Raw genomic sequence first — 24482 nt, forward strand, 5'->3', positions numbered from 1 at the left:
TCCATTCTATTTCCATTTACTATATCCATTCTATTTCCATTTACTATATCCATTCTATTTCTGTATACTATGTCCATTCTATTTTCATATACTATCCATTCTATCTCCATATCATTGGCATTATGGGTTGAATTATGTTCCCCTCAAAAAGGATATATTGAAATCCTAACTCCAGAACCTCAGAATGTGACCTTCTTCAGAAATATGGTTGTCGTAGATATAATTAGTATGAGGTCACACTGGAGTATCATGGGCCCCTAATCCAGTATGATTGGTGTTGTAAGAAGACAGTCAAATATAGAGACACATGGGAAGCACATGAAGAAAGAGATTGGAGTATGTAGCTGCAAGTCAAGGAACCCCAAAGATTGCTGACAAACCACCAGAAGCTAGAAAGAGGCAAGGAAGACATCCCCTACCATTTTCAGAGGGAGCCCGGCACTGCTGGCACCTTGTGTTCAGGTATCTAGCCTCCAGAATTATGAGACAATACATTTCTGTTATTTTAAGCCACTCTTTTGTGGTACTTTGTTATGGCAGCCCAAGGAAACTAGTAAAATTGGGGAGGCAGAGTAGTTCAGCACATGAGCTCTGGAGTCAAATTAATAGCACTTGTTACCTTGCTACCTTGGGCACATTTCTTGATCTCTTCAGGATTTCATTTTCTCACCTCAAAATGGATATATTATCACCTACCTCACAAGGCTAACATGAGCCTTAAATGAGATAAATCTTGTGAAGCACTTAAAGTGGCTGACATATAGAAAGTGCTCAATAAGTATTAACTATTACATAATTTCCTTGAGGATTTACTCATCCTCATAGTCCCTGCAAACCCTAACATTTGGCCTTCACAAAGTAGGCGAGCAATAGATAATTGCTTCAGTGAACGTGAGTACCTGGGTAAGGAGCATCTGAGTGGAAATTCTTGTTGACTTTCTCTCCCTTTCCTCCTCTGTCTCCACTGTTGTCTTTTTACTAAAATGAGCCTTTAGAACCAAGACAAAACTTGGGGAAGCTGTTATGTCAGTCAGAGTCAGGCCTGCTTATCTGTAGGCAAGGTTTGGGCTGAATCTTTTTAAATTTTTATTTATTTTTTAAGTTTAAGATGCTGGGGTTAACGATATGCTGTAGTTGAGGATGTGGAGAGATGAACTGGATGGGGAGTAGAGGAAAGAGGTTAAGATTTTGGACTCTGCACAAATATATATATATATTTTGTTTGTTTGTTTGTTTATTGCTTTTCTCCCTACATACAATATAAGCTCCTTAAGAGCAAGTATTTGATTTCACTTGTTTACTGCTTCTGGCTCCAGTGCCAAAACAGTCTCTGACACGTAGTGAGCCCTGAATAAATACCTAGTCAGTGAATAAATGAATGAATGAATCATGACTCTGGGGATCAGAGAAAGCCTACTTTAAAGCAGAGATGAAAAAATGAGAGGAAGTCTTCCTTCCTTCTCTTTTTTATTTTTGTTGAGCTCTCTGATCTTCCACCCCATCTTTATTTTGTACCAGTATCCCTTGAACCCTTTCCTATACCATCTCTTCTCATACTTGTGGCTAATGTTAATTGTCTGCCATTTTGCTACATTGAATCTGCTTCAATTATCATCCATTTCTCCTGTTCTCTTCAGCTTTTTTGTCTCATTGGGATCTTTATCCTATAAGAGATCTCAAGTATCTACCATATTTAAAAAAGAAGAAGGAGGGGGTGCCTGGGTAAGTGGCCAACTCTTGATTTCAGCTCAGGTCATGATCTCAGGATCATGGGATCGCGCCGCATGTTGGGCTCTGGGCTCAGTGTGGAGTCAGCTTGTCCCTCTCCCTCTGCTCATGTGCATGCTCTCTCTCTCTCTCAAATAAATAAAATAAAATCTTTAAAAAAAAAAAAAAGAAGAAAGAGGAGGAAGGGGAGGAGAAGGAGAAGATCCTTTCCCAACCAATGTGGCTTTCTAATTACTTCCCATCTCTCTTGGCTTCTTGGTCACCATCATCTAACCTCTCTTCCTATGAAGCAATTCCCATTTTTTAACAGGTTAATTCTACTAAAAATTGAGCTTTTCCTTTTATGTGTTTTTATATTTTAACCATATTTGGAGGTAAATATTTTAAAAGTATGCTGATGGGACTCTAAATACAGGGGACTATGCACAGGAGGCTCTCAGGAGATGATGTCAGCATATTAACAGGTATGTGACTTTCATAGAATCGGTTGGGCTGCCTGATGAGCATTTAATGCCTGTGGATTTCTTTGAGATAGTTGATCAGAGCTGTGTTAGATTTTTAAAATAAAATATCACATGGGTGAAAAATTGTTCATGCAGAGAGAGTTTTAAACAAATTCAAATTTGCTTACATTAGATAAATTTTAATGAAGACTTGATGAGGCCCATATTTAAGCAGGTTATGTTAAATTTCCTATGAATCAAAGAATTAATCAATTTATGGGTGTCATTCTCTCTCATTTTTTTTCAAGAGAGTGGCAATAGCTTCTGGTTCTTTCTCCCTCTAAGCAATTCTGTTTCTCATTTTAATGGAATTGGAAACTCACATAAACCCTCTGAAATGGAAACCGCTAGATACATTCACATTATAAAAAGTGCTTCCTGTTATCAACTTCGAGTCTGTGGCCTTTTGGGGTGAAAGAAATGTTTGGTTTCATTTTTCCCTTTGGTTTCCTTTGGATATTTTTTCTAAGGAGCCATTCTCACTAAAAGGATGAGCTCATGTTCTAAAACAGGATTTATGTTCTCTAACAGAAACTATACCAAAGTTGGAAATTTACATGGTAAATAGTACTTTGTCAATGTTTGCGCTTTGTTCAAAATGTAAAACTAAACATCTAGATTTATGTACAGGGTTAAAAAGGAATATAATAATAAACTATAAATTGAGTCTTTGCCATATATAAGCATATTAGTGAAAAAAAGTTATTTAACTTTCAATTAAATTCACTTATGACCCAAAATAATAGATGAAACAAAATAATTATTAAGAAGAGCACCTGGACTTGGAAGGGCAGAATGGGCCCAATCATGTGTTCTGAAATATGACTACATTTGGTATCTCTAATCCTTACTTGGGGACTCTTGATGGAACCCTGCCAATTTGCCTATAGTGCATCCCAATTGGGCACCTTCCGGGGGGGCGGAGCTCCAAGACCCTACATATTGGTGGGAATAGACCTAACTCTCTCCATCAAGGCTTCTGACCTTCAACCTTTTAAGTATATTGAATAAGAAGTCTAAGAGAGCATAGGTATGTTGTGGAACAAACGTGACTTTGGGTGCACAATGGTTCAAAATCTGTGTCATTTACTAATTTAGGTCATAGGCAGATTTTACCTAGATTTCTAAACTCTGAATTTTCTCACTGGAAAAATGAAGCTAACTAAGCCTGATGTGTGAGAATTGATTATGTGTCTGAAAACACCAAGCATGGTGGCTGACCAGGGTTTGTGTTCAGTAAATGTTGGTGTTTTTCCTGCCCACAGAAGCTGGATTTAAGTTTTGACCTCAAAAACAAGCACTATAAAGGGCTTATATTATATTTTTTTTCAAGAATGCACATATGTAGTTCCTATTTTTGATCATCAGCCTGCATGCTTTCTTCATTATATTCTGCTTAGGCAAATGTTTAAGGTAGCATGTTCTATGCTAGCAGTCTTCAAATTTTCTCTCTGACACCTCTCAATAAGTCAAATGCCAGCTTTCCACTGGTTTTTCCCAGATGCATGATACTTCTTTCCCCTCCTGCTCGAGAAAGTGTTCAGCTACAAGTAGTAGGAATGTAGCACATCTTCCCTGATTTATAAAGTGCAAATCATTCACCAGTTTTGATATTTTAATTCTTTTCATAGCCAATTTCTTATAACACACCTCAGAGCTAATTTTGACAAATCAAAGCTCATATCTGCTGTCCTAAGTATATTCAGACTATGCGTAAGAGAGGGATCTGGGAGAAGTGACCAGTCTGGGAGAGTTAGGCAAGGGAAAAGCATCATAATAGTAAATAATCTATGGGGAGAAAAGAGAATTTATTAAATAGTAATATTGCTCCTGGGTCCTGGTGTTTCTTCCTGGTTTTGACATGAGGAAAAGTGTTGGGGTGGTGGTACACCTGTTAAAGGTCAGTGTATCTGAGGCAGATCCTGCTGTGCCCCGCTCACTCTCTGAAAAAGAGTTAAAAAAAAAGAGAAAAAAGAACTAATGGGTGTTAAGGAGGGTACTTGTTGTGATGAGCACTGGGTGTTGTATGTAAGTGATGAATCACTAAAGTCTACTCCTGAAACCAATATTACTTTATATGTTAACTAACTAGAATTTAAAAAAAAACTTGAAAGAAAAAAGAACTAATGGGGGCCCAGTTCCAATTCTGAAGAGTTGAGTAGCCATGGACAAGTGACTTATTTGGTTTCTTTTTGTAGACTACGGCATAAGGATGGAAATATATGTTGCAGAGATGTCATGGGGTCAAGGTAGACACTGTGAGCAACAGAATGTTTTGGAAAGCATTGAGATTATAAAAGGTGAGGGAGTCAACATTATCACATCTGTTAAAAGATAAACCAAAGCATATTGGAAAATTTAAGAGTTTATTTGAGCAAAAATCGATTCTAGTCAGGCAGCACCAAACTGGAAGTGGTTAAGAGTGTCTCCCCATCAGGAGCTCAGGGAGAGACTTTAATAGAGAAAAGGCACAGGCAAGGTAAGGCAATTATTGATTGGCTAAAGCTTAAAGCCTAGTTGGCTGTTTTTGATTGGTTGTCCTTAGGTTTTGATTTGCTAAGCATTTGCTAGGTATTTACAGGCTTAGATTTTGGTTTGCTTTCCTAGACCACCTCACATTATAGCCACTTCAGTCTAATAACCTCAGTGTTCAATTAATTTAACACATCCCAAAGGATAATGTCATGAAAATATTCTCACCACACTTGGCATCTCTTGAGGGAAAAGAATGCATATAGGCAACATAAATGTGAGTATGGGGAATACTCCTTCTTTCATTAAAAAGTTATAGTATAATGTGCTACACAAATGTCAAGTTATGCAGTTATGTTTCAGAATGTTACTAGGAGTCCAAAATTGCACTGTCACAGTTGAGTTTCCTCTTGATGTTTCACTGTTTCTTTAACAAGCAATAGAAAGTATAATAGTATTCCAATAGTTTCAGCCCTAAGCCTAGTTCTTCCCTGGTGGAAAATCTAGCATTAATTTAGCCAAGTGCACAAATGCTTCAGGAAAAATGGAACAGGAAATTAACTTTTTTGTAGCAGTGCAGGAACTATCTGACCTTAGCAAAGTATCAACCAGAAAGTCGACTTTCATATTGAGCAGTAAACTTTCCCTATTAGACACACCCAGAGGGCAGAAGTGATTTCAAGTGGGTTTTCCCTTACTCCTCTCTTTATTATTAACTCTCTCTCTCTCTTTTGAGTAAACACTGAAAACATTAATAACCCATCTGAAGCTTCCTACACACAAGCTAAACCTACTTGTCCAAATATTTCAGGGCTACATAAGCTATTTTAAAAAATGGATGATTTGGGGCAGAGTTAATTTTCTTTTTTGTGGAGGAGAAGATAAAAATGAGGGAAAAGCAGGTAAGCTGATTATTTTTCTTTTAAAGAGACAATAGTTAAAGTAATATGTCTGCTTTAAACAAACTTGTTTGCTGGAGAACAGATAAAATGTATTTGTGAAAATATATTCTGTCAGAAATATAAACTTTAGGAAGCTAGAACTGTCTCCTGTCTTTAATATAAAATGATGACATTTTAAAAGGAAGTCCCTTTTCTGTGTTATAAATGGGAGAATGTCTCATCCCCCAATGATGTACACATGATCCTAAGCAAAATTCTTAGGAAAACCCTGAAAAAGTGACCAAGAATTTTTAATAATGTAACTACTTCCTGTGAAGTCTAGCATTTATTGTTTAAGATTTATTTATTTACTTGAGAGAGAGAGAAAAAAAAGTAGAGAGAGAGCATGGGGTGGGGGGCAGAAGGAGAGAAAGAATCCTCAAGCAGACTCCCCACTGACTGTGGAACTTGACATGGGACTTGGGGCTCAAACCCAGGACCTCGAGATCATGACCTGAGTTGAAATCAAGAGTCAGATGCCTAACTGACTGAGCCACCCAGGTGCCCCAGTGAAAGCTAGCATTTAAGCAAAACCTTCTAATAAATTTCTGGCAGCTGGATCAAGGTGGGGATCAAGTTGAGACAATGCCTGGCACATGAGTTGAATGAATGGATGAATGCAATCTAGTAAAATTCATGCTGTGTGTCCAGTGTAGGGCTTCCCATGGTGGCCTGTAGTCCTTAAATTTTTCTTTTGTACTTTCAGTTGATTTTTAAACTCTGGTCTCCCCTGACAACCCATCCAGGTCTTCTTCAATCTATAAGATGTCCTCACTTTCCTGAAAAGACCGAAGCAATTTGTTACACAAGACGAGATGGTTTCTTCTTTAGATCTGGCCTATAAGATCTTGTGCTGGACCATTTAACATGAGTGGGACCAGGGGAGACTAGGTGGAGGCTTCTAGAGGGGAAGCATGGAAAAGAGGGTTCTTAGTTCTCCATGGGACTGGGAAAGTATTACCCAGGGTAGTCCCCAAGGAGAGCCAAGGCTGTATGTTAGAACTGGCTAGTGGGCTGAAGGGATAAGATGAGGAGACTATGGAGCACGAACAGCCACAAGGGTGTTCAGAGCAAGCAAGAAAACAGAATGAGAGCCAAGGCATAAATGTATGCTTTACGGAAACTTCATGTACAAACTTGGTTTAAAGCAGGATGTTTTTTCATGTGGAGTGTGGTGCCTGAATATTTAACACTTGTTCCTCTATTCATCTTAACACTTTGTCCCCCACGTGGGTAGGATGAGGCAGGGTTTCTCTGCGTTCGTGAGGTATGTGCCTCTATCCTGTGGCCTTTCATTTGAACAAGAACTACAGCTGACCCTTGCTGTCCTGGAGATGCAGGGGCACCTGCAGGGCGTATGTTCGTTTTCCATCCTTCACCATCTGTGCAGTTCATGGGGACCCTGGATTTCTGGGGAGAATCCGCAAAAATTGGTTGCTACAGGGATGTGAGTGCTGAGGGGGAAAGACAGGAGCCAGAGATTCTATCTGCATGGGATTAACAATATTAGACACTTACCTGAAGTGGGTTTAGGCACCTGTCCTCCTCTCCTGGGAGGTTTGAGTGTGGTGGCTGGGTAGACAGTGGATGGAGAATCTTCATCCCCAACTCAGTGCCTGAACTCTGCCCTTACATCTGGCAGATATTTTTTTAAGGCTGGACTCTCTGTGCCGAGTGGGGCATGTTCCCTCTGGTGCTGAAAGAGATTCTAGGTTGGCCAGCACATGTCGTCTTGTGATTGCCTGCTGCGGAAGCCTGGGGCCCGTATGTGTGCTGTGTTGAAATGCAGCGAGGACTGCAGGGCTAGGAGGACTGTCGAGATCATAAACTGGGCTCTGGAGGGTGCTGGGCGGGTTAGCAGCAAGCCTTGTAGCAGGGAGCGGGGCGGGGCGGGGAGAATGAAGAAGGAAATGAAGAATGCAAATGAGGAGCTCAGGAATTTAATAGGTGAATGCTAGGGAAGATCCTAAAACTAGACAATGGCGACCATTATCTTCTATGCCATAAAGAGGGAATGTAACGGGCTAAAGAACTTTTTATATCCTTATTGTGAATTTATTTATAGAGTGTTCTAACAAAGTATAAAATTAAATCATATTTAGTTATACAATTAACATTACTGCCTAATTTTTATCTAGCACCCAAATCTAAAAAGTATGTCCATTTTATATATGGTATCAATGGCTGTATTTTTTTATGATACATTTGCTCTAACATTCTGTTTTTGTAAAAGAATAGTAGAAATGATGATCAATTATTTTTAAATGTGTTAATGCCCCTAATATATAAGCACCACCTTATCCTATTCCACTTGTAATTTGACAGAACCCCTGTGAAATCACATGATTGGAATGTTTAAGGTTTTTTTTTGTTAAATTCATTACACAAAGAGGCCCTAAGACTGATGTAGCTCCGACGCCCTGGCGACCTAAGCCTGTAAATGCCTCAAGGTTAGGAACTCAAAATGCTGACGACAACCAGTCACAAAAAAACAAGCTGTAGCCAATCAAATAATTTCCATTCTTTGCTTCCACACTTTCTCTGTATAAGTCTTTCCCCTGGCTCCTATGGGCGGAGCACACCTAACCACTTCGGGTTTGGCGCTGCCAGATTGGAATGGATTTTTGCTCAAATGAACTCAAAATGTTAAATATGCCTCAGTTTATCTTTTAACAATTTAAAATATTTTAATTTGTCAAGAGGTTCTTTTATGCAATAACTTCTTTAAGAGATATTTAATGCATCTTACTTTATGGGGGCTATATATTTTCAACTGCTTTTTATCTTCACCGAATCTCCTTTGATCCTTACACTAGCATGAGAAGTAAGATGGAAGGCTGGTGCTTATTTGCAGATGAGGAAATTGAAGTACATCAAGTAGAGCTTACGTGGCATCAGCAGATAATGAATGGAGGGTGGGAAGTAGAGGGTAAACCCAGGATTTAGAAGGCCTTGGGGAGTTGGCTGGCAAAGACTCAAACTGAGATTCAGAGTCTCTGGCATCTATAAAAATGTTTGGTAGATTATATGATGCTTAGGTATCTGTACTGCTGTAATGACCCCAGTGCTCCTTCCTGTCTGTTACGTTGCTTTTGTAGGAACTTGCTATTTTAAGACTGAATTGCTGAATTAACTCGTTGTTTGGGCACGGGGGTGGGGGGAGGGGAGAGAGATTTGCTGTTATTTTAACATTTTTCAAAAGAACAAGGTCTCCCGTTGTTTTCTGCTTGGTGTTTCACAATTGTGGATTGTCGATTTTATATTTTCTTCATTACGGATGTCCTTCAACTGCTGCTGACACCGTGGTAAGATTCAGGGGGCTAGAGAATATTTACTCTAAAACCTGCAGACATGATCAGGGCTTGAGGGTTGGGAAGAAAGTAACTTCCTTCTCTTAAACTCTATGTGCTTGTCTGATTAAGGGGAGACTGAGAAGGGGGAAGAGTATAGAGACAGGAAAGCAGAAGGAAGGAGAAGAGACAAAGGAAGAACAGTTGGGAGTGGTTTTTATTTGATCCAAAATAGGAAGCAAAATCGAATGTGCCCAAAGAAAAAGCAACCTTCGTTCTCTCCGGATCTCATTTAAAGCTTTATCTTATGCTTAAAGATATCTCCAAGGACGCTATCCTGAGCACCATCTCCCGGCCATCTCTGTGTTTTTGTAATCTCAGCTGGGTCTTTGTTATGTCTGTAAAGTTACAGCAAACAGTAAACTGAAGACCCACAGCTGTGCATCGTGGGTGGCGCCTCCACAAAGGGGGAGCCTTGAATTAGTTGGAGGAAAAGCCTCCAGAGGGGGCTGAAAAAGATGCTTCTCATGACTTCCAAAACAGATAAGAAAGAGAAAAAAGAGAAAGTGGGAGGAGCAGAAAGGGGACTCAAAGTTCCTCCACGTTGGCTGAAATGGCTGAGCCGTCAGTGGGGGAGAATTTGCTAGCCAACTACAGCTGCAAGGCGTGAAGGGGAAACATCTCGGGAGGAGACACTGGACACGGGCTCGAGGAGACATCACTGTTCTTGTGTTCTTGGTTTCATTTTTAATTTCACTCTGTCTCCAAGATTCCTGCTACATGTGAGGGTCAGCCTGGGGAAGGAGTGAGCGGCAAACTCACTTCCAGCTGCAGCCGGCATGCCTGTGCATTCTCTGGAGTCTGAAGAGCAAGAAGCTCTTCAGTCTGCCTTCTCTCTTCTGTCTTTCCACTTGCCCTCCACTAGTCTCTCCTCCTGCCCCCAACTACACAAGCTCTACACTGTGTGCCCCGTTTAGAAAGGCACGGTGTTGTTCCAGGTTGTGAGTGAGGAGACTGGGCATCAAACATTCAGACAACCTAGGAATTCTCAGGGTCAACCTTCAGATTTTAGAGATGTGGTGGGAAGTCTTTACTGATCAACAAAAATCATTATATATATATATCCCTGAAGTCTCAGTATTGCAGATGTTCCAGTGGATTAAGGCAATATGATGTTATTTATCATTCAGTATTTTCTAGCTTAGGATGGTCAGATCAGGGTCTGTCCTGCTGTTCTCTTCCATTTTCCTCTTTTGTTCCCGCTCTTCTTCTAATATGTCAGGCTTATAGCCTCTCTCTCTGCTTACTTAACACCTTCATGGCAAATCCTTTCTTCTGGAAGGTTTTCATCCTCTATATCTCACCTCTCTCTTAGTAATACACATTGTGATTTGACTGTCCTGTTGCTGCTTCTCCTTGCTCTTTCTACCCCAAACCAGGCTCCACAGTGCAGTACTTACTGTCCCTTTCCTCCCAGTGCACTTCTTTTTTTTTTTTTAAGATTTTATTTATTTATTTGAGAGAGAGAGAACGTGAGAGAGAGAGCACATGAGAGTGGGGAGGGTCAGAGGGAGAAGCAGACTCCCCGCCGAGCAGGGAGCCCGATGCGGGACTCGATCCCGGGACTCCAGGATCATGACCGGAGCCGAAGGCAGTCGCTCAACCGACTGAGCCACCCAGGCGCCCCTCCTTTTTTTTTTTTTTAAAGATTTTATTTATTTATTTGAGAGAGAGAATGAGATAGAGAGAGCATGAGAGGGGGGAGGGTCAGAGGGAGAAGCAGACTCCCCGCCGAGCAGGGAGCCCGATGCGGGACTCGATCCCGGGACTCCAGGATCATGACCTGAGCCGAAGGCAGTCGCTCAACCGACTGAGCCACCCAGGCGCCCACCTCCCAGTGCACTTCTGATGCTCCCCCGATGTGATTAGGTGTCTTCTTAGGACAGGTCTCTTGTCTCTCTTACAGCGTGATTGCCCAGGTCATGGAGTACTTCCATTTTTTAAAAAACTTTTCTGTATTATGGGAGTGATGGCCTAGAGTTCTTAGGAAATCTTGTGATTTAGGAAGTAGAAGTCTGGCCTTCTAGACTTCTCTCAGGATGCCCATCCATCCAGAAAACAAAATAAAACAAGAAAACACCCTCCCACTTTTCCTCCTTTGTCTCTCCCCTGCTATGGCTTTTAGTAAAAGGAATTGAAGTTCATCGAGGTTGTCCCTAGGTAGAAAGCCCAGCATAAAATTGTCAACTTTTAAATTCTCTACTACTCATGAGGTTTTGGTTTCCAACTAGCTACTTAAAAAGATAATGAGTAATGTTGTATTACCTTCACTTTTCTCCTCATTGCCAGTTATTTCTTATTGCGTCCATGAGCATATTTACCATTCACAGTAGAAAGTACCTATGGTGCTGACCTTCAGGAACTTCCTCTTTTAATTTCTCTGCCCACCTTTTCCCTCCCTCTAAGAATGTTTCTTCTCTCATTTTCTTTCACAAGCAACGTTCATAACACATACAAGTAACAGCATCTAAAAGAGCTCCAGGGTTGTTCTTTAACACTTTACCCAGACCAGAGATTTTATCTCTGCAGGGACTTACCTTGCATTAGATTTCATTCACTGTTTATTGCTCCGCCCACTAAAAAGTGAGCTCAGTGAGGGATAGAGTTTTGTCAGGTTCTTCACTGTTACATTGCTCAGAGCCTAGCACCATGCCTGTCGTATAGAAAGTGTTCAAAAATATTAAAGAGGTAAGTGAGTGAATAAATAAATATTGAGAAAGAGCCAAGGGGGAGGGGATATGAAGGATCCAGGAGAAGGAGAAAAGATGGATTAAGTTCTCAGGGATTTGAGGGTAGAAATTGGAAGGAGGTTTGTTGCCTGGAAGAAAGGGGGATATAGAATCCAGAGAATAAACAGAGTGATTAGCCGTGGATGAGAAGAGGACAGGTTTCTTCTATGGAAGTCAGCAGAAAAGGGGAAATGTTAGTTGTGCTGATAGGCTATGGGTTTGCCAAAACAGAGGCTATTTAACCCAGTGTGTTTCCTTCTAATAGTGCTAATTACCTCTGTGAGTGGGAGGCCATTATCTATAGAAATAAGAAGGTAGCTGGAGAATGGGAAAATTAGTCACTATGGAGAATGTGTGAGAGAGAATTGACCAGGGAAGTATAGCTGGATGGTCTGGGGACCCTGAAGATTGAACTGGTTTTGCCAACCAGAATCTGTCCATCCAGGCACTTTTCTTCAGAGCTCTCAACAACCCAGCCCAGGTGAAGGACAGGCAGGCTACTGAGATCTCTGGGTCTCAGTTTCTGCAGCACTCTAATCCTCCCGATTTTCCTGGCATGTCGTAATTTATTATAACCAGTTGTGTACGTCTGCTTTCCTTGATGGGCTGTCAGCTCTGTGGGGCCAGAGACGTGTCTGTCTTTTCAACCACTGTGTGCCCAGCTCTTACTTGCTTGAAGCTCTACCGTGTGAATGATGCAAGTGCAGTGGAACAAGGGAATTTAATATACTGGGTAGGGAGTTATTGGAGTGTTGGGCCATGGAATCTGACTGCAGAGAAAGAAGGTAAAAAAGAGCTAGGAGAAAGTTGGCATTCCCAACACTGATGTGTTGGGAATAAATGAGAAAAGATGGAAATACATGAATGCGATCGGAGAATGGAGTATCTCCTTTTATAATTTCAGAGGTGGGGGTGTTTTGGGGACCACAAAGTCCAAGATGTAGTCGTTGGAGTGGGTGGTTGTAGCGAAGAGCAGGAGAGAGTCATTAGGGATGAAAAAGTCATAGATATTTTATGGCTTGAGATGCAAATATCGAAGCTTTCACTGAGATTTTTCTAGTTGATGTTTCCACCAGATAGTGAGTAAAATAAACACATGTTTACAGATAATGAACTCATACTTTGCATTCATGCATTCACTCATTTGCTCATTCATTCATCCATTCCCTCTTACTTAGAACCTGATCGTAAGCTATAAGTACAATGACTGAAGCAGACACATCTAGGCTTTCATGAAACATACAAATTTGTGTAAGAGGCAGATATTAAACAAGGAATATATAACTATAAGTTGTGAAGAGTGCCAAAGGGAAAGATAGATTGAGAAATAGGTGGTGATGGATTTGGGGAATAGCTATTTAAGTGGGTGCCATTTCATCAAAGCTGTATTGGGAATACATTTTTTGTATTGAAATTTTATCGTTTTTGTCTTTCTATTATTGTTTAAAACTTACATAGAGGCACAGATGAGCAAACTTGCCTTTCATTGGTTGTTCATGGGTTACAGTAGCCCCAAGGTGCAGTTTGGGAGTGCAATCAGAAGGTGCTCATCGTCATGGAGTAGGTCTGAGAAGTATGTGTTCCTTCCATGATGGGCTTGAGATCCAGTTTAATCAGTTGTGAGATAAAGGCAGAGGTTAACTAAAGATTCATTTGGGTGAGGAACGTTGTCATGAGGCTCTGCTTGCATATCCAGGGAGCCTGTGGTTCCTGAACTGTCCTGTAATTACAAAAAATTTTTAAGTGGAAAATGTGTAGTATATGCATCTGAGAAAACTCCATGTTATTTCTTGAATTCTCTAAAGTAAGTACAGATTTCACCATTGGGTAAAAAAAAAAATCCTATTTTATTCTTATAATGGAAAAATTAAAACATAATTCACTATGATAGACTCAGCAATATTTCTAAAATGTCAAAGATCTAGACCAGCAAGGCAATTTGACTTTTAGTTATATATAACACACATCCAAGGTCTACTATATGATTTGTATTTGAGCATCAAAATGTGTCATAAATACATGGCTACTTTAATAAATCTAGAAAACACTTCTCTGTCATGTGAAAAAAAATCCAAGTTTTATTTTTCATCCTTACTATATTTTAAAGAGCTATAGTTCCTGCTTTTGTGGTAAGTCTTGGTTGAAGATTTTTTAATACTGTAAGTAACTGGGAAATAAAATTTTATAATATAGTTCTTTATTTGATTTTTCTACTGCAAATTCATTACTTTGCTCAAACATTTAATCTTATTTTTGTCATTTTTGCTACTATTTGAAATTCTGCTGAAATAAGTTTCTTAATACAAATGTTCACCACTTTCTATTTATAACCAAGACTTATACATGTTGAAAAAAAGATGTTTGTATTCCTCCATTCAAAGACTATATATTATGTGCCCTTATGTGCCCAGTAGTAGTCTTAGGTTGGGGAAAGAAAAGTGAACAAAATAGACAAAATATATGGTTTCATTTACCCCCTTTTATGGTGTGGGGAGACAGACAATAAACATAATAAATAAATTATATGTTTGCATTAAAAGTTGATGAGTTGGGTGCCTGGGTGGCTCAGTTGGTTAAGCATCTGCCTTCGGCTCAGGTCACGATCCCAGGGTCCTGGAATTGAGTCCTGTGTCAAGCTCCCTGCTCAAGTGGGGAGTCTGCTTCTCCCTCTCCCTCTGCCCCACCCCCCTCTTCATGTGCTCTCTCCCTCTCTCTCAAATAAATAAATAAAATCTTTTAAAAAAAGGTGATGAGTCATATAGAGAAAAACATGTATCAAAATATATGGAAACATATAGTTTATTGCAGAAATGCTTTTTATGACAGAGGCCAAACTGTAGTAATTGTAAAGCTTATAGAATTCTTTTTTTTTTTTTAATATTTATTTAGAGAGAGAGAGTGCAGGGAGGAGGGGCAGAGGGTGAGGGAGAGAGAGTCCCAGGAAGACCCCATGCTGAGCATGGAGCCCGACGCAGGGCTCGATCTTAAAACCCTGAGATCAGGGCCTGAGCTGAAACCAAGAGTCAGATGCTGAACTGATTGCACCACCCAGGCGCCCCCTAATGCTTATAGAATTTTTAATGGAAAATCAGAGTTACAATATATTATTATTCAATTTTGATTAATAATTGATATCATTTATTGACGGAATACTTTGTTGGACACTTTCATATAGCAAACTAATTTAATTCCCCATACAACTTCATGAGGTAGAATTTGTTACTTCAGCTATACATATGAGAAAACTCTGATGTAGAGAGATAAAACAACTCTCCCCCGTGGATGAAGCAAGAAAGTGGCCGAGTCAGAATTCAAATCCAGATTTTGGATGCCTGGTCTTCCTCTGTTCTTCGTTCACATTGCTGCATCTAACACTTCAGGTTGTTTATTACAACATTCTGTCTTTTGCTTTATCTAATGTGGTATAAAAGTTTCAGATTTTGAAGTCTTTCCAATAAAAATAGTAAGTTTTCAGCTTTTTAAGATTTATTTATTTGAGAGAGAGAGTGTGAGAGTGCAAATGCGGGGTGGAGGGGAGAGGGAGAGGGACAGCGAGAGAACCTTAAACAGACTCCCGGATGTGCACGGAGCCCTGATGTGGGGCTCCATCTCATGACCCAGAGATCACAACCCTGAGATCATGACCTGAGCTGAAATCAAGAGTCGAATGCTTAACTGACTGTGCCACCCAGGCTCCCCAAAAGTGTTCAGTTTTAAAATAACTTTCATAGGGGCACCTGGGTGGTAAAGTCAGTTAAGCGTCCTACTCTTTATTTCTGCTCAGGTTGTGATCTCAGGGTCATGATCTCCAGGTCGAGAGATCGAGCCCCATGTCGGGCTCCATGACGAGCATGGAGTCTGCTTAAGACTCCTTCTCCCTCTCGCTGTGCCCCTTCCCCCCTCTCAAATAAATCAATAAATCTTTTTAAAAGTTAAAATGACTTTCATATAGTCTGCAAAGTGATATCTGAGGGACAATTTTTCAGCTCTTTCTAGAAGAAGGGAGAGAGAGAAGTGACTTGGGAGTTCCGAATGTTAACATCCAGTAACACTCATTCTTTCCTAAGGGCTTCTATTCAGGGCTGTGAGTCTCAAGTTAAGTTGTTGTAGTGATGGCCAGGTTAAATTCTTCCACTAAAAATATATCTTTAGAATTGTAGGAGTAATCAAGAGCTCTCATTTCCCAAAGTGCTGCTTCTAGCATTTGATAATCCCACATTTATTGGTGCGGTTGACATAATTATTCATGTAGATTTTATTTCACATATGCAGTGTGTGCACCTGTTGTTGGACCAGTTAAAAGTGTTTCTTCCCCTTGATCTTGGGCCATTTTGCTGATACAGTGTGTTATAAATATGACAAGGACAGGAGCAGTTTGTATTACAGGATAATACAACATAATTTGACCGACAAGCTCACTTCCCATTATTCTTGTAGTCTGAGATGCAAGTTAAAACGTCAGTCTATGTTGTAAAGGTCATTAGAAAATATGGCCAGTAATTTTACTTTATTTACAATATGCTCTATGTAAGATACACTGGTAAGAGCTACTGGCCGGGGGGGGGGGGGGGTTGGGGGGAGGAGGGATGTATCTTTCAAAATAATAATAACGTAAAGTTTGAAAATACACTGTCCTCATGTGAAATCACTGCTCTACTTGAGCCAGCTGTAATAGAGAAGAGCATCCTGTGATTACGAAAGAAAATAATGTGAGAAGGGAATTCTGGCACTGTGCATTTCGCCTGAGTGACACTGATATATTTGGAAGCATCTGTCTTCCCTTGCACCTAGATGCGTGTTTGTTTATTTTGGCCTCCTGTGGGCTGCTAGTCCCTCTAAGTCCTGTGTACAGAGGCTCAACCTGTTTTTTACTTCAAAGGCTCTTTCTTGTAAGTTTACTGTGACAAACAATGATATTGGCTGGGAAATCATGTCCCAGTCTGCAGTTAAATTTTTGAGTTTAAAAAGTTTCCTTAACAATCAATCAATCAATCATTTCATTATCAATAAAACACAGTATCCTTTAACAAGGGAAAATATCTAATTAATCATGTTTGCCCAAAGTGCCACACAGGGGAGGTGTGATTAGCTAGTGTTCTATTCCTTTCTATTAAATCCATCACACACATATTAAACGCCTATGTTACCGTGTGCCAGGCAGAGCTTAGACTCAGAAAGAGTTTTCTGACTCTTTGCTCTTTATATTATTATTTAAAAAACACATATAGAGGGGTGCCTGGGTGACTCAGTCAGCTAAGTGTCTAACTCTTGGTTTTGGCTGAGGTCATAATCTCAGGGTCCTGAGATCGCACCTCGAATTGGGCTCCCTGCTTGGTGGGGAGTCTGCTTGAGATTCTGGCCTTCTGCCCCTCCCCCCATTTACGTGTGCACTCTGTCTCTCTCTCAAGTAAATAAATAAATCTTTAAAAAACCCATATATAGGGGCGCCTGGGTGGCTCAGTCAGTTAGGCATCTGCCTTTGGCTCAGGTCATGATCTCAGGGTCCTGGGATCGAGCCCCACGTCAGGCTTTCTGCTCTGCGGGGAGTCTGCTTCTCCCTCTCACTCTCCCTCTGTGTTTTCCCTCTCTCTCTCAAATAAATAAAATCTTAAAAAAAAAAACCCACATATGTAGTATTTCCCATATACCAGGCACAGTTCTAAGCCATTCACAGATAGTAACTCTTTAGTCCTCACTGCACCCATAGGAGGAAGGTATTGTCCAAGGTCACACAAAGAGTGCTGGTGGAACCAGAGGATCCAAAGCCAGCAGTCTCTCCAGAGTTTGTGTTCTCCTGCACGGCACTCTGCTTTGTCTATTCATTTACAGATGGCAATAATTTGTATGCAATGAAAACTAAGATATGGTTCCTGACCTCAGAGGGTTTATAATCGAAATCTGTTTCTTCTTTCTTTCCACCCATATCTTCAAAGATCTTGATAGAGCACTGTGGCTCATTAATTTTGTAGATGTCTTCATTTATTAAACATGTACTATGCGTACATGTGTACTGCCTGTTAAGGAGCTCACATCAGGGAGAGATGCACACTTCCTTTCATAAGTGCTAATGGAAGGGTGTATTTCAATGAAAACTTTCCAAAAGAGGTGATGTTTGATTTGGAGCTAGTCAGATGGACGAACGGAGAGAAAGAAGAAGGAATTTTAGGTAGAAGGCACAGGGGGATGTGTATGAAAGAACAGGGTGGGATCAGGAATGGGAATAATTAAGATTGTGGTATGACCAGAGAAAAAAGACAGGGTTTAAGTTTGAATGGCCTTGTGTTCTTTGATGAAGATTTGGAATAGATTCTATCAGTAATGGGAAGTAATGAAGAAATTTAAGTAGTGAAAAGACATGGTCCATATATTTTAGATCTATAAAGTGGACAGTTTGATTCAGAGGTACTCCTGTAAATTATTTGGATTCCCAGTTTCGTTTTTTTATCTCTTTTCCCTCATCATCCTCCCCCAACTCCTTTGTCTCCTCTCTTTGGCCTCCCAGTTTTTGCTCTAACCCCCATCCAATCTCATCGCTCCTGGTAACAAAAAAATGTCTACTTTATTAAGGTTTAATCTCAAGTTTTCAGGAAAATACCCAATGTCAGCTATTATACCGTATAATGAACTCAAATATCAGCATTCTTTCTACTTGTCAATTGGAAAATTCCTTTTGTTAGTGGAATTTCAAACATCGGTGTGAGAAAGAATTTATTTGGAGGAGCAATAAACTATGGAAGGAAGAACCTGAAATTATGATACTCTTCGCGGACAGGGAGCCACCCTGCCACACTGAGGTGTATTCCAATTTTGCTGCATCATGATTGAGCAGCATTATGTATCTCCAAAGAGCTTGGAGCTTGCTTCTCAGCTCTCCCCATTCCTGAACATGTCCTGCTGGCACAAAATCCATCCTTTCTGAGTCGGTTTCCTCTCCTGTGTTTACCTAAAAAGCACTGTTAGAAGATAATGCATCTGCAAATATTTTATATAAGCACAATGCAGATGAAAGGCATTGGTATTAATTTATATTTTCAGCTAGAGTTGAGCTCTGTATTTCTATGTAATAGTATTCCTCTAGGACCTCTATATTTTAATGGCCTAAAATTTTCATCTCTGTAATAGTGAGAAGAATTCAGTTCACCTTCAGTTCTTGCATATGAGGTCGCCTTTGTCCTTGCCAGCCTTTCAGAGAATCCGTCTTTCATTTCCAGAGAAAAACTGACAGGATAACTTTTGGAATGGTCCTTGATTTGCATTAATGATGTCTTCAAGGACAGTGTGCTACTTCCTCCTCTTGAATTTTTATGTCTCCTTTCTTTCTTGTTTTTGTTTTGTTTTGTTTTGTTTTTTTTAGATGGAGCAATCAATAGAGACACACTTTGGCAGCCATGACAGAAGGGCCATACTCTACAGGCCTCCTTCCTTCAGCAAAACAGAGCTTCAGCTCCACCAGCACATTCTCACTCAGCATCGCTATATGGTTGTCATCGCTGAAGAAAGGCTCGGTGCTGGCCTTGGGCTGGGGCTGCTAGAAAAAGGTCAGAATAAGAAGTAAATACCCAAGTTGCTTGATATGTAATGTGAAACACTTTCTAGAGTGTGCTACATTCTTTCCCTAAAGAAATTTATAAAAACAAATTTTTACCCATGATCAACTTTCTTGCATCAAAGAAAACTTGGCTCCTTTTTTTTTTTTTTTTCTTTTTGGCTTCCTCTCAATTTTTCTTTAGCTATATTTCTTTATTCCTGAAATTATTTTGTTTATATTTTTGTAGCATTTGGAGTTGCATAGTTCATATTTAAATGCTACATAAAAAATGTTTATGTTTATGAGCCTGAATACATGTTCTGCCCAGCACCAAACTGCTCCATATTTTAAGAAAATTGCCACTTCATCTGACTGCAAGTAGAATGTGCTGGAAATTGTTTCGAGAAGCCAGCTTAAATGTGATTCACAGATTGGCTCTAAAATGCGAAAGAAGTATGGATATTTATCACACAAACTATTACTAGTCAAGTACTTTTATTTCTGTCATTTGAAGTGAGAAATAAAAGACAAGTTTTTAAACAAGGTATTTGAAAAGAAAGTTGAGGAGATGATGAGGGTCAGAAAGGGCAGTAGCAATAACAGCTAACATTTCCCGAGCAGATACACTCCACCTTGCTCTTTCAAGAGCTAGCTGATGCCACTGAATGAATGAGGTGAGGGGAACAGTTAGCCACCATTCCCCTTCACCATGTTCACCTTTCGCCGCACTGGCTGTGAAGGTGCAAGCTGCTAAGCTAGCAAAGCTGTTGGAGGATAGGGCCCAAAAAGATACACTTCGATGAAAACAAAGGTTCTAAAAACCTGCCGAGTATGGGCCATGAGGACAGGTCTTCAGGAACACCATTTGCTGGGCCCTGTCCCCTAGGAGTCCTATGGTAATCTAGAGCGCTGGGCTTCTGGAAGCAAATGAGAAAAACCAAAGGGCAGGTGAAAGCTCTGGAATATCAAAGAGGGCTGAAAATGAATTTTAGAAACTGCATTGTGCTTGGCTCTATTAAGAAGGACCAATTGAGAGTTCTGGAGCATCCATAAATGGTATTGTCAGAAAAGCCATTTATCTGTGTTAAGGAAAGATATAAAATGTTGAGTCTCCCTCTCATCCCATAAAGCATCTTAGCCCATCCCTGCAGTAGGTGATTTTGTACCCACCACCTGCATGCCGGGAGCTGTGCACCTGCAGGCGTGCACAGCTCCGGCCGTGATGACACACCGCTGGTGTCCAAAACTGCTGTGTTCTTTGCCTCCCTGAAGCTGCTCCTGACTGTGCAGGGGCACAAGGTGGGTTCTCCGTGCATTTCAACTTCAGTTCAGTTCCAATCTTCAATTCTGTCCAGTTGCAATTCAGAAGGAATACGTCTGCTCTCTCCCTTAATGTCCTTGGGTCAGTTTTACGCGGAGGATGACTTTGCATCTTCCAAATATCAAGAAGAGTGCAAAGACAGCCCGAAGGCAATAAACTCTGGCAGCCAAAGCAGCTGCTGGGCCCAGCATAAGATAACGAGATGGGTGTCACCAGACTTTGTCAGTGTAAATGCTGATTTGGCTCACTTACCCCATATTCCCTCATCTTGTAAAACATCCACTTCCTCATTCTTTCTTGGTTTCTTCGACTCCGTCTAATAAGATATTATTCCTGGATAAGGCCTCAAGAAGGGTAGCAATTTCATGAGTATGCAAAATTGACTTTTGGTTTTTCATCCAATTTTATAGTTTTCACTGTGAGGGCAACCTCAAATACCTGAAATAAAAAAGTTCTGTGACCATAATCTAACATTTCCTTGATTTTCTAACATGTAGGAAAAAAATCACTTTTTTATTGCAGTTTATTTTCCATGGCCACAGATTTAATCTCTAAATTGTGTTTGCATTGAGGCACTCACTATAAAAATATTTTCTAAAGATTTGATTCTTGTCAAATTCGTTTTTCTTTTGTTTCCCATATTCACCTCATGCTTACTTTACCATATGTACGGCAGCAGAAAGTATGGTGCTATATTTGCGCATTTAAACTTAATTTCTCCATGGTGAGCATCTTGGGGGAAATGGAAGCAATTCAGAATGATCGGGAGACCTACCCCTCCTGTCTTTAACTTTGCTGTTGCAGCTTCTGCTCTCTGCTAAACTGAAATTTGAAGCTACTACATTAAAAAAAAAAAAATAGGTACTAACACAAATGTTACTAAGTGCCCAGGAGCAGATTTGAGACATTTATAAAATACATGCTTGGTTGGAGGAAAATAAATACAAAATAATATTTTCCTATTCTACCTATCCATTTTACCTGCTTTTCTCTCCTCTTCTGATCTGACCCCAATCAGTTCTGCTGACCTCTTTCTATGCCATCGTTTGAAGCACTGGCGGCCTCTTTCCAGCCTGGAGCTACTTTTTTTTTTCTTTTTTTAAACTTTTAAGGCCAGAAATGGATAAAAATCGAAAAAATAAAAGGGTCATAGCCAGGCAACATTCCACTATTATTAAGGATAATCTGTTTTTGTAGAATAACATTTGGGCTTTATATTTTATTAAGCTTTCCTACTACTTATTTAGTAAACATTCCTTGAAAGGAAAAGTAAACAGTCTCGGGTTCTAAGTTAGAATGTGGGCATTATGGTTTTTTTCCCTGGTTAATTCCATTCTAGTGATATAACAGAAGTCTGTGACTCTATCCCGAAAGACAGTAGGGCTGCGGGTATGCAACTTTAGGCAAGTTAGGTTCTTTGAGCTCTGGTTCTCTTATCTGTTGAAGGCAATAATGATATTGCTTCATGATAGTATGTGGTGAGAATTTAGTCACTTTGTCCACCCCATCAGAGTTCTGGGAGGAGACGACGTAAAGCCCAGCCACTATTTTTTGATTCAATAGTCTGGGAGTGAGGCCCAGAAGTTTATATGTTAAAAACAGACACATATGATTCTGATATATATCCCACTGGGGCACACTATCCTAAGGGATATACTGCTGGTTCAAGACATAGCAATCTCTAGACTTAATTCTGGGAATAAAACAATGCAAAAGTCTGCTTGCTATAATGCCATTTTACTACTTAAGTATTAACCATATAGGTATTTACAAGCATTTAATCTTTAGGCTGATTTTGAAAACAGTAAGAGGACAATTGTCTTTACAGATGTAGGCCTATAAAACTTAGCAGCACGTAAGACATATACTTTATCGTCCTTCAGTCTCCTGCTTTGGAAAAATATATCTTATGTCCCTGCATTTGTAAGAACATATAATTCTCTAAAGGAAAAGAGAGAAGCACCCACCAATCATTGCCCTTCACTACTTAGTAATCAGTGCTTTAGTCCATGGAATAGTATAGTAGCCTAAAAGAAAGCAGATGTTTTCCGAAAGATCTTAACCTATTCCCATGGTAACATCCAAGTAGTATGTCGTCCGTGAGACCCTGTCTCAGTAGGTTGTATCATTGGATCAGAGTTATTTCTGTATACTTGAAGAGTAGTGCATATTTATCAGTTTTCTCTTCACTTCTGAATACACCTTGCACTTCTAAATTAAATGTATTATATAGTCCCTGTGAAAAACAAATGCCAACTCGCTACAGAATTGGTCATTCTTATGGTTTCAAATTGCTCTTGTTTTTGTAACGTGGGGGTTTTACGTGGAATGTTTTTTTGAAGAAACACAAAAAGTGGAAGACCATATCGATTTTTTCGCCACGGTTTGGCAAACGATGGCCCGCTGGCCAAATGTGGCCTGTTTTTGTCAACAAAGTTTTATTGGAATGTAGCCACACATTTGTTTCCATACTGTCTTTGGCTGCTTTGTTTTGCCATAGCTGAACTGAGTAGTTGTAACAGAAATGGTATGGCTCTTATGGACTAAACATTTATTGGTCCCTTAACAGAAAAAGTTTGCTGACCCATGTCGCTAGATTAATACTGTGTCATCTGATCCCATCCCAAGCTGATGGTTAAACTCTAGGACTGAGATAGTTTAGTTTTGTAACTTATACCAAACCTCATTCAAAAAGGATTTGATGGTTTACAATAAAACATATAATAATAACATTACTAAAATGGAAATAGAAAGTTAGGGCTCAGTCAGGATGTTCCTCTTAGTTACCATAATTGAAGCTTAATTTTGGCTTGAGCCTGCAAATATCGAGAGCAACAAGGAAAAGAATGGAAATTTTACTCTCAGAAAGAAGGGAACATGAAGTTCCTTCCCCTAACCACCCACATGCCCAAGTAGTATATTTAAAACACATTTCTTGAAGGGATTATTAAGAAAACAAACCTAAGTTATGTAATGGGTCAGGAGGCAGATGAAGTGGATGTCATATCTTAGTTCATACAGCAACCTTCCAACAGGAGCTGAGAATATAACATTACAGCATGGTATGACAAAGGCATTTCTAGGAAGGGCTAGAGTTAATATGGTGATAGCATTTATCGATATTTGTATTGATATTAAACTTGATACATTGTGTTCTGGAGAATGCCATTTTAAATAATGTTGCTTCATGGTTTTTTCCCTCCCTAATAAGGACACTGTAATTTATCCAGCTGTGTTCTTGGGAAGCACTATTAAAAGATATAGTTAATAGAGCGAGAGATACAGATCACTACTTAATGTTGTGGAAAATATGTTAGAGAAGAAAAAACCTATTTCCTTCCCAGCTTATAATTTAATAGTTTTCTATCCTCCTATATTTATATTTACATTCACTTTCACTTTCGAAAATGTCCAACACATCCATGTACAATTTGAAATTTAGTTTAATTTTGAAGGTTTATTTATAATGGCTACTTGCCAAAAGCTGTTTCTGGGGTTTGTATGGAAAAGAAGCAACTACTACAGATCAAGCTTAGCTCTTGTGATGGAAAGCATATTTCAGGTTTTTTTTTCTTTAGTTTATTTGTATTCAAGAAGAACCTATAAGGAAGTTGAGATTTAAATTACCCGTAAGTAAGAAGAGCTTAACCATAGTAATTGCTTTCTTGGGGAGGTAGTAGACTGTGGTAATTAAAAAGAATTAAGTTTGGAGTAAGATCAAACCTGGGTTGAGTTCTAGTGTTACCTTTAATGGTTATATAACCTTCGACAAGTTACTTAACCTCTCAAAGCCCTAGTTTTCTCTGGGAATTGTTTGTTTTGGATTGTTCTATGAATGCCACATTATGGGCACTCCAGGAATGGGAGATAATATCATTACTTCTGTCAAGAACTAATTCCAGAGGGGAGA

The 24482-nt window shown here is 39.7% G+C and overlaps 1 protein-coding gene across 1 annotated transcript in view; it reads left to right on the forward strand.

The window, feature by feature from the left end:
* CPED1 (cadherin like and PC-esterase domain containing 1) overlaps positions 1-24482 on the forward strand; it is a 265972-nt gene that overhangs the window by 8277 nt on the left and 233213 nt on the right. Inside the window, exon 2 of the mRNA XM_021699370.1 lies at positions 19078-19261. Within this exon, the coding sequence (XP_021555045.1) occupies positions 19078-19261 (184 nt within the window). The remainder of the gene's footprint in view (positions 1-19077; positions 19262-24482) is intronic.

Source organism: Neomonachus schauinslandi, chromosome 12 (genome assembly GCF_002201575.2).
Source record: "Neomonachus schauinslandi chromosome 12, ASM220157v2, whole genome shotgun sequence".
Classification (NCBI taxonomy): domain Eukaryota; kingdom Metazoa; phylum Chordata; class Mammalia; order Carnivora; family Phocidae; genus Neomonachus; species Neomonachus schauinslandi.